The 14,581-nt window shown below is 37.6% G+C and overlaps 1 protein-coding gene across 1 annotated transcript in view; it reads right to left on the bottom strand.

Annotated features, from left to right (window-relative positions):
- The window catches only part of LOC135140642 (transcription factor SUM-1), a 108,574-nt gene extending 96,351 nt beyond the window's left edge, over positions 1-12,223 (bottom strand). Inside the window, exon 1 of the mRNA XM_064071280.1 lies at positions 11,860-12,223. Within this exon, the coding sequence (XP_063927350.1) occupies positions 11,860-12,168 (309 nt within the window). The 5' untranslated portion in view covers positions 12,169-12,223. The remainder of the gene's footprint in view (positions 1-11,859) is intronic.
- Between the last annotated feature and the right edge of the window lie 2,358 nt (positions 12,224-14,581).

Genomic DNA, 14,581 nt, shown 5'->3' with positions numbered 1-14,581 from the left:
ATTGACTTTGGTAAATGAGATACCCTCTAAGAAAATAAAGAGTAGGTGAGATTTTGGAAGTCTCTTGGAAAAAAAATATTGTTTTATTTTTCTGTACGAATCGTTTACATGATCTGTACTAGCTTCGCCCACCCACCCTCTCTTTTTTGCTAATATCGATCTTATTTTAACAGGTACTAGTCCCGCCCACCCACCCTCTGTTTTCTTAGAGGGTACGTGATTTGCTAAAATTAGTTTAATCTAAGGAGATACTAGCCCCACCCACCCACCCTCTCTTTTCTTAGAGGGTATGTGATTTGCCAAATTCAGTTTTATCTTAGCAGGTACTAGCCCCGCCCACCCACCCTCTCTTTTTTCAGGGGATGCGTTATTTGCCAAAATCGGTATTAAACTCAAACTCACGAAGAGGAAGTGGGTCGGTGGGGCTAGTACCTGCTAAGATAAGACTAGTTGTGGCAAAGTTAGTTCTTGTTAGGGTAAGATTAATTTTAGTAAATGACATATCCTCGAAGAAAACAAGGGTGGGTGGGCGGTCATAAAACTTGCTAAGATTGAACTGAACAATATTAAGAGTAGACACTGGAACGAAAAAGGGGTGGGTGGGCGGTACTACTGCTTGCTCATAAAATTAGTAGAAATTAAATTTAGCCCCCCCACGTTTTTCCTTCATTTCGCTGACTTATTTTATTTAGTGTAAAATGGAAATTAAAAAATTACAGTGTTGTATTCCAGAAATGTTCTGGGAAAATGGAGTGACGCATTCTTAATCTAATCAATAAAATAAATTGGCTCATTCTTTAATTTGTACCATATAAGAAAATAAAGGGTGGGTGGGAGGTGCTGGTACTTGCTAAGAAAACACTAATTGTGGCAAATTACATATCACGCAAGAAAATAGAGGGCGGGTGGGCGGAGCTAGTATTTGTTAAAATAAGATTAATTTTGGTAAATGACTGAACAATATTAAGAGTATTACTGGAATGAAGAGGGGGTGGGTAGGCGGGGTTATTGCTTTCTTATAACGGATTCTGTGGAAAAAGTTAAACTTAGCCCCGCCCACCCACCCTGTCTTTTCTTAGAGAATTTCTCATTTGCCAAAATCAGTTTAATCTTAGCAGGTACTAACCCCGCCCACCCACCCTCCCTTTTCTTAGAGGGTATGTCATTTGCCAAAATCGATCTTAAACTCAAACCGAAGAAACGAGAGGGTGGGTGGAGGGGGGTGCTAGTACCTGCTAAGATAAGACTGATTGTGGTAAAGAGAAACTCTCTAACAAAATAAAGCGCGGGTGGGCGGGGCTAGTACTTGATAAAATAAGATCGATTTTGGAAAATCATATATCCTCGAAGAAAAAAAAGGGTGGGTGGGTGGGGCTAAAACTTGCCAAGATAGGACTGAACAATATTAAGAGTAGTCACTGGAACGAAGAAGGGGTGGGTGGGCGGGGCTACTGCTTGCTCAGAAAACTAGAACTGACTTATTTTATTTAGTGTAAAATGGAAATTGAAAAATAGCAGTATTATATTCCCAAAATTTTCTGGGAAAATGGACTGAGCCGTTTCTTATCTAATCAATAAAATAAATTGACTGATTCTTTATTTTTTTTTAAATTACCCTATTTATTACAAAATCAGTTTCATCTTACCAGGCCATAGCCCCGCCCACCCACCCTCTCTTTTCTTAGGACGTATGTCATTTGCCAAAATCTGTTTTATCTTAGCAGGTACTGGCCCCACCCACCCACCCTCTCTTTTCTTGAGTTCAAGATTAAGACCGATTTTGGCAGATGACATACCTTCTAAGTAAATAAAGGGCGGGTGGGCGGGGCTAGTATTTGCCAATATAAGACTGATTTTGGCAGATGATATACTCTCTAAGAAAAGAGAGGGTGGGTGGGCGGTGCCAGTATTATTCGTACAGAAAAACAAAACAATGCTTTTGACTTAAAAGTAATTGCAAACATAACTCATTACTTCTAAAGTAATTGAATTACGTTAATGAATTACTTCCGACCACTGCGTAAAAGTAGAGTCGGCGGATGGACTCGAATAATTAAAAGTTTGTACAAATATCACTTTATAAATTGAGTTGATTTTTAAGTAAACATACCTTAGTTTCTCAAAATTTTAAGATATAAAGAACTAACTTTTTGAAGTTAAATATTTTGCTTAATTGATGAAACCGGTATAGTTCAGATTTTATTTAAATGAGTACAGAATAGTGAACTAGTGATTAATTCATTTTGAAAAAAAAAGAAAACACAAAAATGCAAATTTGCTTTTCGACTCGACGCTGAATGTATTAAATTAAAAAAAAAATGTCACAGTTTTCTATAATATAATTTTTCCTTGCTTAATAAAACAATTTTGACATCATTCAAAACAAATCACCCTGCCTTCTTCAAAAATAAAAAGTCGCTTCATGTAGGTACGATTCTGTTAAATCAAAAAGTATCTCAATTGAGTTACGTCTTTTTCTAAATCAAATTTAACAAATTTAATCAAATGCCGGGAACATCGAAACTTGTCTGGTTGATGCATTTTGATTTTTTACATCCGACAATATCAAAATCGGTATTTTGGAAAAATTGGAGTTAGGCATTTTGAAAACTACGCCGACGATATAAAAAATAGGGGAGATGCAGTTGCATATAATCTCCTCTCTACTAATAATATACGAAGTGCCACAAATAAATTAGCAACATTCGCTGCGCTATATTTTACGGCTTCGATAGGTTCGGTTTTTTCATTTTCTAGAGGGGAAGATAAAAATTGAGCAAAATCATGTAATTCGAAGCTACAAACAGCGATCAAGGTACTCACTGTGTTAATTTGGATGATTCAATTTGTTGAAGACCCTTTAAAGAGTAGTTTTGAGTCCACGAAAAACGTCTTTTTCTTCTTTTCCGCAAAAAGCAATTATTAGCTATTTCAGAATCGTCGGGCCGATTCTCCGGCATATTCGTGTATTTTTAGAGAACCCACATCAAAACTTTTAACATGAGTTTTAACCACACTTCGATTGCTTGCGGAAAATGAGGCAGCGGAATTTCATCCAGCCACTTATCATTCTTTTTTAGAAATCTGCATTCATTCTGAGAGTTGCTAACCCATTTTTCATGCAACTTTCAGACAGCTTCCGCAAAAGTTACTGCAATCGATTGTCCTCTCGTTCGGAGAGTGGCATTATTTGTCGCACTTTGTCCACGATCTTGCCGTAATTATCAAACTGTCTTGATTTACGACAAATGGAAACGTCTATTTGGTTAAGATTAACCCAGTTGGTTTAGTTTCGTTATTGTTTGTTGTATTTCTTGAGTTTGACGTCTCCGTTGTTCGGAATTTAAATGCTGTAAAGTTTCCGCCTTGAAAGATCTCGTTTGGGGTGAGGTCAAACTTGTTTCTGTTGGTGTTTCGCAGAAATGTGCTCGATATATTTCTTCCAGTTTTCCCCGACGCAATTTTATCCGCAAAATTCCGAATTCGTTTTTTCGCCACAGGTATCCGAACTCATCTACATCGCCGATAATTGCGTGGCAACAAAAATTCAGAAAACGTTCCTCGACCATGTTAAAAATAAATTAACAGCGGTCGTTCACAAAATACAAAATTACCAAATTTTTTATTCATTAATTCACCCTTCGCCCGCTGCTTGCGAATTTGAAATGTAAATGCGGCCGTTTCAATCGACGCTCATTATTTTGTTACGATTTGTGGAAAGCACACCGTATTATTCTTAATTATCAAACGGGCCCGTTTCGGCCGTTGTGGATCGCCTCTTCAGCGACTGATACAAAAATAATGAGTAAAGGGCGGGTTCTAGGACAAATGTGTTTCCTACTTGTTTTTGTCTATTTGATATTTCAATATATCAACATAAATAAACACTTGAGCTTCAGATTGCTATTACCTAGTTCTGAAGGACAAGGAGTGTTATTTATGCCTCTGTTTTTAAAGAGGTGGATTTGTCAGACTATACTTATGGCCTTCTACCAGTTTTTTATTGATCAAATTAAGGACCTCCTTTTTTAGCTTTGCTTATACAGGGTCACTCAAAAAAATTAATGAATCCGTCAATTAACCATGACAAATTGTTAATCAAAATCTATTTGTTTATTCCCCCCAAAAAATTGATAACGTCATCTGAAAGAATGTGCAAAATATGATGAGTTTTTACTTGTGATTTATCACTGAATTCACATTTTTTAGCTTTGCTTCACTCAGAAAAATTGGCGAATGAGTCAATTTATTTTATCGATTAAATCAGGAACGGCTCACTCCATTTTCCTAGAAAATTTTGGGAATACAACACTGATATTTTTCAATTTCCATTTTACACTAAATAAAATAAGTCAGTTCTAGTTTTCCGAGTAAGCAGCTTTTTATTTTTGAAATAATAAATAGGGGGCTAAAGTACGATATTATAATAAAATTTCAACATCTATTTTATAATATCTTATATACTGAGTGCTATGTTATATTTTTCAAATACAGGCCTGTGTTTGATTTTTTGCAAAAAACTATATCTTACAGACTTTTTTACTCTCATATACACTTATAAAAATGAAAATGAAACGCTCTGTATATTAGCATTTCATTTAATTGATATCATAAAATATTCAATGAATACAATTTTTTAACCGTCAAGTCAAAATTTTGAGAAAAGTGAATCAATATATATACATATGTATCTTTATTAGAAAAAAGTTGTATGATTTTTGTAGTGACATACAGAAAATAGAGGGCGGGTGGGCGGGGCCAGTATTTCCTAAGATATGACTGATTTTGGCAAATCACATACCTTCCAAGAAAATAGAGGGTGGGTGGGTGGGGCTAGTGTTTGATAAGATAGGACTGATTTTGGCAAATGAAATACCCTTTAAAAAACGAGAAGAAATAACCACGGAGGTCTCTGGTGTTTTCTTTGTGAAATTATTTGAAAAGATCTTGAGACCACTAGATGTTTTACTTTTGAAAGAGTTTGTAAGAATCTTGGGATCCCTATATTTTTTTTAATATGAAACAATCTTCGAGACTCTTGTGTTTCGTTTTTGAAAAAAATTTGAAAAGATCTTGGAGGCTCCTTTTGCTTCTTTTGTCTTTTAGACTGTAAGAAATCTTGGGGGTTTAGGGTGTTCTATTTTTACAAGAATTTGAAAGTTTCGTGAGCTCTTTGTATTTAATTCTTTTTGGAAGAGTTTGAAGGACTCTTGAGGTTTCTTAATGTTTTTTAGGACTTCAGGTGTTTTGTTTTCTAAAGAGTTTTTTTCTAAGAATGTGAAAGAATCTTGTGGTCACATAGTGTTTTTTTATGTCAAAGACCCGTCGATGTTCTTGATGGTTCTATTTTTGAAAGAAATTGAAATAATTTCGGGGCTCCTTGATGTTTTGCTTTTGAAAGAGCTTGAAAGAATCTTGGGATCCCGTGGTGGTTTTTTATGTAAAACAATTTTCGGGAATCGTTGTTTAATTTTTGAAAAAAAAAATTGAAAAATGATCCTGACGGCTCCTGGTGTTTTGTTTTTGAAAGAGTGTGAAGGAATTTTAGAGTCCCCTAGGGTCTTTTTTTAAGATTATGAATTTAGGACTTTTGTGTTTTATTTTTGAAGGAAGATCGAGATATCTTGCAGGATTTTTTTTTTGTTTTTAGAGAATTTAAAAGAATGTGAAAGGATCTTGTGGGCTGCGGAAATTTTATTTTAAATTTATGTTTTCTTTTTGAAAGAGTGAAAGATCCTTGATTTTTTGTTTTTTAATGTGAGAGAATCTTGAGAACACTTTTTGTCTTTTTTTTAGAACATAAAAGAATCTTGAGGTCCTATGGTAGTTTTTTTATGTCAAGGATCCTTGAAGGTTCTTGATTGTATTTTTCAAAGAACTTGAAATAATCTCGGGGATTCCTGATGTTTTGTTTTTGAAAAGTATTTGAAAAGATCTTGAGGGATCGTGTTGTTTTGCTTTGATAGAGTTTGAAAGAATCTTGGGATTCCCTAGTGTTTTTTTTTTGTGAAACAATCTTCGAGGTGCTTTAACGTTTTCTTTTTGAAAGAATCTGAGAAAATCTTGATAGCTTCTGGTGTTTCGTCTTATGAAAGAGTTTGACGGAATCTTAAAGACCTCTAGTGTCTATTTTTAATGAATGTTTGAAAGAATTTCAAAAGATCTTGGCTGTTCCTTTTTTTTAAGAGAGTTTAAAAGAATCCAAAGGATCCTTTGTCTTTTTTTAACTTTAAACAGTCACGAAGACCATTTGAATTTTTTTGGGAATAATTTGATAGAATCTTTGGATCTCCTAGTATGTGTGTGTGTGTTTGTTTTAAGAATGTGAAATCTTGGGCGCAATAGTGTTTTGTGTTTGAAAAGAATTATAAAAAAAGTATTCTTTTGGTTTTTTGTACGAATCGTTTACCTGACCTGTTGGGATTATTATGTCTGGTTCTTCCCACAAAATCAATCGTAACAGGTACTAGCCCCACCCACCCACCCGTTCTTTTCTTATAAGATATGTGATTTGCCAAAATCAGTTTTATCTAAGAAGATACTAGACCCACCCACCCACCCTCTCTTTTCTTAGAAGGTATGTGATTTGCCAAAATCAGTTTTATCTTAGGAAGTACTAGACACCCCCCACCCACCCGTTCTTTTTTTACAAGATGTGATTTGCCAAAATTAGTTTTATCTTAGCAGATATTAGCCCCGCCCACCCACCCATTCCTTTCTTAGAAGGTATGTGATTTGCCAAAATCAGTTTTTTCTTAGCAGATACTAGCCCCGCCCACCCACCCTCTCTTTTCTTCAGTTTAAGACCGATTTTGGCAAATGACATACCTTCAAAGAAAAGAGAGGGTGGGCGGGCGTGGCTAGTATCTGCTAAGAAAAAACTGACTTTGGCACATCACATACCCTCTAAGAAGAGGGAGGGTGGGGGGGTGGGGATAGTACCTCCTAAGATAAAAGTGATCTTGGCAGATGATATACCCTGTAAAAAAAGGGAGGGTGGGTGGGCGGGGCCACTAATACTAGCCCCGCCCACGCACCCTTTCTTTTCTTAGTGTTTTGTGTTTGAAAGACTTTGAAAAATTCTTAAGAAAAAAGTATTGTTTTGTTTTTCTGTACGAATCGTTTACTTGACCTGTTGGAATTATTATATCTGGTTCTTCTTCAAAGCGAATTTTATTTAACCCAGCAGGGAATTAAAATCTAAAGCGAATTTAGCGCATAATTTGTAAAGGCACCATGATACATAATTTTGAGGATTTAGGTATTCCTGTTTGGAAAGAATTTGAAAGTGCTTTGGAGCCTCTAGTGTCTTTTCTAATAATTTAATTAAATTTTTTAGAGGATACGTCATTTGCTAAAATCAGTCATATCTTAGCAGGTACTAGCCCCACCCATCCACCTGTTTTCTTAGAGGGTATGTGATTTGCCAAAATTAGCTTTACTTTAGCAGATAGAAGCCCCGCCCACCTACCGTCTCTTTTCTTAAAGGGTATGTTATTTGCCAAAATCGGTCTTAAACTCAAACTTAAGAAAAGACAGGGTGGGTGGGGCTGGTATCTGTTAAGATAAAACTGATTTTGGCAAATCACATACCCTTTAAGGAAAGAGAGGGTGGGTGGGCGGGGTTATAATACCTTCCAAAAAAAAACTGAATCTGGCAAATCACATATCCTCTAAGAAAAGAGAGGGCGGGTGGGTGGGGCCAGTAGCTACCTCTCTTCTTATAGTGTTTTGTGTTTGAAAGAGTTTGAAAGATCCTCAGGAAAAAAGCATTGTTTTGTTTTTCTGTACGAATTGTTTACCTGACCAGTTGGGATTATTATATCTGGTTCGTCCCACAAAATCAATCGTAACAGGTACTAGCCCCACCCACCCGCTCGCTCTTTTCTTAAAAGGTATGTGAATTGCCAAAATCAGTTTTATGTTAGGAAGTACTAGCACCACCCACCCACCCGTTCTTTTGTTACAAGATGTGATTTGCCAAAATTAGTTTTATCTTAGCAGATATTAGCCCCGCCCACCCACCCATTCCTTTCTTAGAAGGTATGTGATTTGCCAAAATCAGTTTTTTCTTAACAGATACTAGCCCCGCCCGCCCACCCTCTCTTTTCTTGGAAGATATGTCATTTGCCAATATCGGTCTTAAACTCAAACTGAAGAAAAGAGAGGGGGGGTGGGAGGCTCTAGTATCTGCTAAGAAAAAACTGATTTTGGCACATCACATACCCTCTAAGAAGAGAGAGGGTGGGTGGGTGGGGACAGGACCTCCTAAGATAAAAGTGATCTTGGCAGATAATATATTCTGTAAAAAAAGGGAGGGTGGGTGGGCGGGGCCAGTAATACTAGCCCCGCCCACTACCCTTTCTTTTCTTAGTGTTTTGTGTTTGAAAAACTTTGAAAAATTCTTAAGAAAAAAGTAGGTATTGTTTTGTTTTTCTGTACGAATCGTTTACCTAACCTGTTGGAATTATTATTATATCTGGTTCTTCTTACAAAGCGAATTTTATTTAACCCAGTAGGGAATTAAGATCTAAATGCAATTTAGGACATAATTTGTAAGGAAACCATGATACATAATTTTGAGGTTTTAGGTACTCCTGTTTGGAAAGAATTTGAAAGTGCTTTGGAGCCTATAGTGTCTTTTCTAATAATAGTTAAATTAAATTTCTTAGAGGATACGTCAGGTACCAGAACCACCCACCCACCCTTTGTTTTATTAGAAGGTATCACATCTGAAAAATTATGAAATTGATTTTGGGGAATTTTATTTTTTCGTGGTAACCTCTATGCAGTAAAAACTATATAGAAGGTACTAGTCACAGAGTAATATAAAAAAAGAAGGTTTCACCTTCGTAAAAAAATACATTTGGAGCCACCGAGAAGGTTTTACATTTTTAAAAAAGACAGTTGGGATCCCCCAGAAGGTTTTACCTTTAAAAAAGACATTTGGGAGCCCCGAGAAGGTTTCACATGAAAAAAAGACATTTGGCGACCCCGAGAAGGTTTTACATTTTTAAGAAAGACTGTTGGGACCCCCGAGAAGGTTTCACATTTAAAACAATGATAGTTTGGACCCCCGAGAAGGTTTTACATTTTTAAAAAAGACAGTTGGGACCCCCGAGAAGGTTTTACATTTAAAACAAAAACGTTTTGGGGACCACCGAGAAGATTTCACATTGGAAATAAATTACAGTTGGGACCTCCGAGAAGGTTTTACATTAAAAAAAAACCCTTGTGTACCCCGAGAAGGTTTCACATTAAAAAAGAGACATTTGCAACCCCCGAGAAGGTTTTACATTTTTAAAAAAGGCAGTTGGGACCCCTGAGAAGGTTTTACATTAAAAAATAAAAAACAGTCTGGACCCCCCAGAAGGTTTCACATTTAAAACAAAAAGATTTGGGGACCCCCGAGAAGGTTTCATATTAAAAAATAAAAGATAGTCGCAATCCCCCAGAAGGTTTCAGGTTTAAAAAAAAAGACATTTGGGAGCCCCGAGAAGGTTTTACATTAAAAAAAAAACACCTGGGAACGCCGAGGAGGTTTCACATTAAAAAAAGAGACATTTGCAACCCCCGAGAAGGTTTTACATTTCTAAAAAAGGCAGTTGGGACCCCTGAGAAGGTTTTACATTAAAAAATAAAAAACAGTCTGGACCCCCCAGAAGGTTTCACATTTAAAACAAAAAGATTTGGGGACTCCCGAGAAGGTCTCATATTAAAAAATAAAAGATAGTCGCAACCCCCCAGAAGGTTTCAGGTTTAAAAAAAAGACATTTGGGAGCCCCGAGAAGGTTTTACATTCAAAAAAAAACACCTGGGAACGCTGAGGAGGTTTCACATTAAAAAAAGGACATTTGGAACCCCCGAGAAGGTTCTACATTAAAAAAAAAGACAGTTGGGACCCCCGAGAAGGTTTCACATTTAAAACAAAGACAATTGGGACCCACGAGAAGGTTTTACATTTTTAAAAAAGCCAATTGGGATCCCTGAGAAGGTTTTACATTTAAAAATAAAAGACAGTCGGGACCCCCGAGAAGGTTTCCCATTTCAAACAAAAACATTTTGGGGACCACCGAGAAGATTTCACATTGGAAGAAAATGTCAGTAGGGACCTCCGTGAAGGTTTCACATTAAAAAATAAAAGATAGTCGCGACCCCCAGAAGGTATCATCTTTAAAAAAAGACATTTGGGAGCCCCGAGAAAGTTTTAGATTAAAAAAGACCACTTGGGAACACCGAGAAGGTTTTGCATTAAAAGAAAACCACTTGGGTACCCCGAGAAGGTTTCCCATTAAAAAAAAGACATTTGGAACCCACGAGAAGGTTTTACATTTTTTAAAAAAGCAGTTGGGACCCCGGAGAAGGTTTTACATTAAAAAATAATAGACAGTCGGGACCCCCGAGAAGGTTCCACATTAAAAAATAAAAGATAGTCGCGACCCCCAGAAGGTTTCACCTTAAAAAAAAAAGACATTTGGGAGCTTGGAGAAGGTTTTAGATTAAGAAAAACCACTTGGGAACCCCGAGAAGGTTTCACATTAAGAAAAAGACATTTGGAGCCCCGAGAAGGTTTTACAGTGGAAACAAATAACATTTGGGAATCTCATTTGTCAAAATTGGTCTTATTTTAACAGGTACTAGCCCTGCCCACCCACACTCTCTTTTTTTAGAGGGTATGTTATTTGCCAAAATCAGTTTTTTCTTAGCAGATACTAGCCCCACCCACCCACCCTCCCTCCCTTTTCTTGGCGGGTATGTCATTTGCCAAAATCAGTTTTATCTCAACCAGCTAGTACTTGCTGGTTAAGATTGATTTTGGCAAATCACATGCCCTCCAAAAAAATACAGGGTGGGTGGGCGGGGCTAGTATTTGAATAAGATAAAACTGATTTTGGCACTTTTGACCACACTTCAACTATTTTCGAAAATTACCTGAAATAATTTTCTAGCCCCGCCCGCCCGCCCTCTATTTCTTTAGAGAATGTCACTTGCCAAAATCAATTTTAACAGATACTAACCCCCCACCCACCCTATCTTTTATTAGAAGGTATGTCATTTGCCAAAATCAGTTTTACCTTAGCAGGAAATAGCAGATGGGGTTATAATACATTCTAAGATAAAACTGACTCTGGCAAATCACATACCCTCTAAGAAACGAGAGGGCTTCTCATAGTATTTTGTGTTTGAAAAAGTTTGAAAGATTCTTAGGAGAAAAGTATTGTTTTGTTTTTCTATAAGAATCGTTGTGCATCAGCGAGTTTAGCACAGAATTTGTTCGGAAACCATGATACATAAGTTCCTCAAATATCATTTTAATCACTTTGAGATGTATTTTTGTGTGAATTGCATTTTGCATTTCTCTGGATAATAAGACCCGGATTTGGTTGATATTCGTGGTACTCTGTTACTTATTAGTTAAACTAAAATCTACGAATATCACTGTGGTTTTGAAATTTGCTTTAAAATTTTACTTAATAAGAAGAAAGAAAAACAACTTTGGTAAATGTTTTGTTTAATTTGTGAAAACCAATCTCTTTCCACATCTTTTGGTGTGACACACGTCTATGTACTCATTTTAATAGGGAAATATAAAAACGCCGAGTTTTTTTTTCAGTTTTCAACCTATTATAAGACCGTAAAAATCTCGAAAAATATAACTTTCAAACAAATCAATTTCATGAAATAAAATTTAACCATATTACGTTTTATTTATTGTTTTTATAGGATTAATTTTAATGATTCCTTTATTTTATTGTTTAAATCAAGAATCAGCAACGACTCACTCCATTTTCCCGAAAATTTGCTAGTACTTGTGAATCCAGTACCGTTATTATTAGTTTTACACACTCTCGGACGCACCTTCCTCAGCCTCCGCCTCTCCCTCAGCGTGGCCGCTTTCCTCCTGTCGATGGCCACCGTCTTCTTCTTGCACGCTTTGCACGCCCACGCCAGGCACTTCCTGGGTCCCCCCGTGTCGCAGTTGTTGTTCTGGGGCTCCAGGACATGGCTCAGCTCCTTCTCGTCGTCGCTCTCCGCCGAACTCTCGCCGCTCGCGTAGCCCGTGTCCGACTTGGCCCCCTTGCCCTCCTCCCCCTTCCCCTTCTTGTCGCCGTGGTAGAAGAAGTTGCTCTTTTGGTAGTTCTGGTAGAAGCTCTGGTAGAAATTCATCCCGAGTACCACACACGACCAACGCGCGCGTTCGCATTTGTACAAACTAAAATTTCGAATTTGTCTCTCCCTACTTAAGTATGCAGCGTCTTCGTCTGACGTGAGTGTCGCTCCTGTTTTGTTTTTCGTGCGCTTTTTGCTTTATTTTTGTTCCCGGGGAGCCTAAATTGATCCGATTCGTACAAATTGGAGGGATTTATCACGTTAGCGTGAGAATTAATTTTGTAATATTTTGATCGAGAGGGCGCCGGGAACGCCCACCGGGGCCGACTTAGCCAATGGCGGGGCGGCGTGCGGAAGGGCACGCCTAGTTGCTAAGTATAAACAACAATTTTTCAGCTGCGGCGCTTTTGGAGCGTGACAATTTTTATATAATGTAAATATCCCATAATTCAGTGTCCGCGCGGGTTATTTTTGATTGGTTTTTCTGGACCGTCACACAACTCATTATTATTATTATCATTTTAGAAGTGTGAAAAAATTCGACGAGGTTTTATCGGGCCGATCGCCTCAATTCCGCCCCGTTTGCCTTCACAGCGACAACTTTTATCCACGTACTTAGCTGACCCCCCATTACCTCGTCAAAACATACATTCTCGTAAAAATCCCACCCCCGAGCCGCCCCCGGAGCCGCTCGCACTTATCTCTCCGTTTCTAAGGGTGGCATCATCCACCCTTACTTTGACCCGAATTCTCGCTCGTTGGCCTACAAGGGATGCGCCGCCACGGAAGAGCGGACCGCTTCGGCGGCCGCCGCCGCCGGCGTGGGGCAGGTCAGGGCGGATTCGATTGTATGGAAAATGACGTATTGTTTTGGAATTGGCGATCGGGGGCGGGGAAGGAAGTATGTGAAAGATTGTGTTTCCGGAGTAATTTCCGAGATCGTTGAGTCGAGTTATCAAGAAGTCGGCGGTGGGAGCGACGTGGATTGATGGAGGCGGCGGGGGCCGTGGGGGCGGGTGAAAAGTGGCGTTTTTGTGCGGCTTTGATGGGAATGGTTGTGAGAATATTGAATTAATAGTTGTGGAGTTGGTTTGGGGGATTTTTTTTTATTAAAGTGAATGTCTGGATGTTTGGTTAGGTAGTGATTTGTACATCGACATAACTTATTTATGTGGATCGATAATAGGTCGGGTCAGAGTAGGTCAACTTGGGTCATGTCAGATCATGCTAAGGTGGGTCAAACGAAAGTATTTAGATCAGGTTAGCCGAAATCAGGTCATGTTAAGTCATGTCAGGTCATGTTAAGTCAGGTCACGTCAAGTCAGGTCATGTTAAGTCAGGTCACGTCACGTCAAGTCAGGTCATGTTAAGTCAGGTCAAGTCAATTCAAGTCAGGTCAATTTAGACCAAGTCAAATTAATTAAAATCAGATTAGGTCAGATTAAGTATTTTCAGTTCAAGTCATGTTAGGCCAAGTCATGTCAGTTCAAGTCATGTCAGGGGAAATTATCTGAGATCAAGCCAAACGACTCAATTTAGATTATTTCAAGTAACAGAGTTTAATTTATTTTAATTAATTTATTTTTTTATTAAGAAACTCAGTATATTTTATTTGTATTGTGTGTCTAGATAGTTCTGTTTATTAATTTTATTCTGTATTTAAATAATATGAAAATTAGTGCAACAAAATCAGTCTAAGAAGGTATAAGCCCCGCCCACCCACCCTCCCTCTCCTTTTTAGAGGGTATATAATTTGCCAAAATCAGTATCATCTTAGCAAGCTAAGGTAAGACTGATTTTGGCAAATCACGTACCTTCCACGAAAAGAGAGGGTGGGTGGGCGGGGCTAGTATTTTATGAGATGAAACTAATTTTTGGCACTTTTGACATTTTCGACTTTTTTTTTACATTTTTCACATCTTTTTTCCACTCCCACTCAATAGAAGAACATAATTAGCCGCGCCCACCCACCCTGTCTCCTTTTCAGTGATTGATTTTGTCCGATCTGGATGAAATGAATGATCTACTGAACGCAAATAAAATTGGTCGTTAGATATTTGCTAAGATAAGACTGATTTTGGCAAATCACATATCTTTAAAAAAAACAGAGGGTGGGTGGGCGGGGCTAATATTTGACAAGATAGAACTGATTTTGGCACTTTTGACATTTTCTAGCATTTTTCAATTATTTTCGAAAATTAATTGTCGACGTTTTCTTGTAGATTTCGATATCCAGAAGTTATCTTAGGCTTCATTTCGTCGGAAATTTGTAGATAAGAAAAGAAATAATTATTAATTTTTGTTTCACAAAATTCAATTATTTTAAGAATTTACTTTGTGGATTTTATATAAGTATTCACAGAAAAATTTTAAATTTGTTTATTTGAGATAATACGGAAGTCAGAACAGGCTAGGTCAAGTCAGGTCAGGTGCATGGAGTAAGAAATAAATTTTATAGCAAATAGTATAA

This window comes from Zophobas morio, unplaced genomic scaffold (genome assembly GCF_036711695.1).
Source record: "Zophobas morio isolate AGI-343-1 ecotype UQ-CSIRO unplaced genomic scaffold, CSIRO_AGI_Zmor_V1 ptg000040l, whole genome shotgun sequence".
In the NCBI taxonomy this organism is placed as follows: domain Eukaryota; kingdom Metazoa; phylum Arthropoda; class Insecta; order Coleoptera; family Tenebrionidae; genus Zophobas; species Zophobas morio.
Note: the sequence above shows the minus strand (reverse complement) of the source record. Positions and strands in the feature narration are given on the sequence as shown.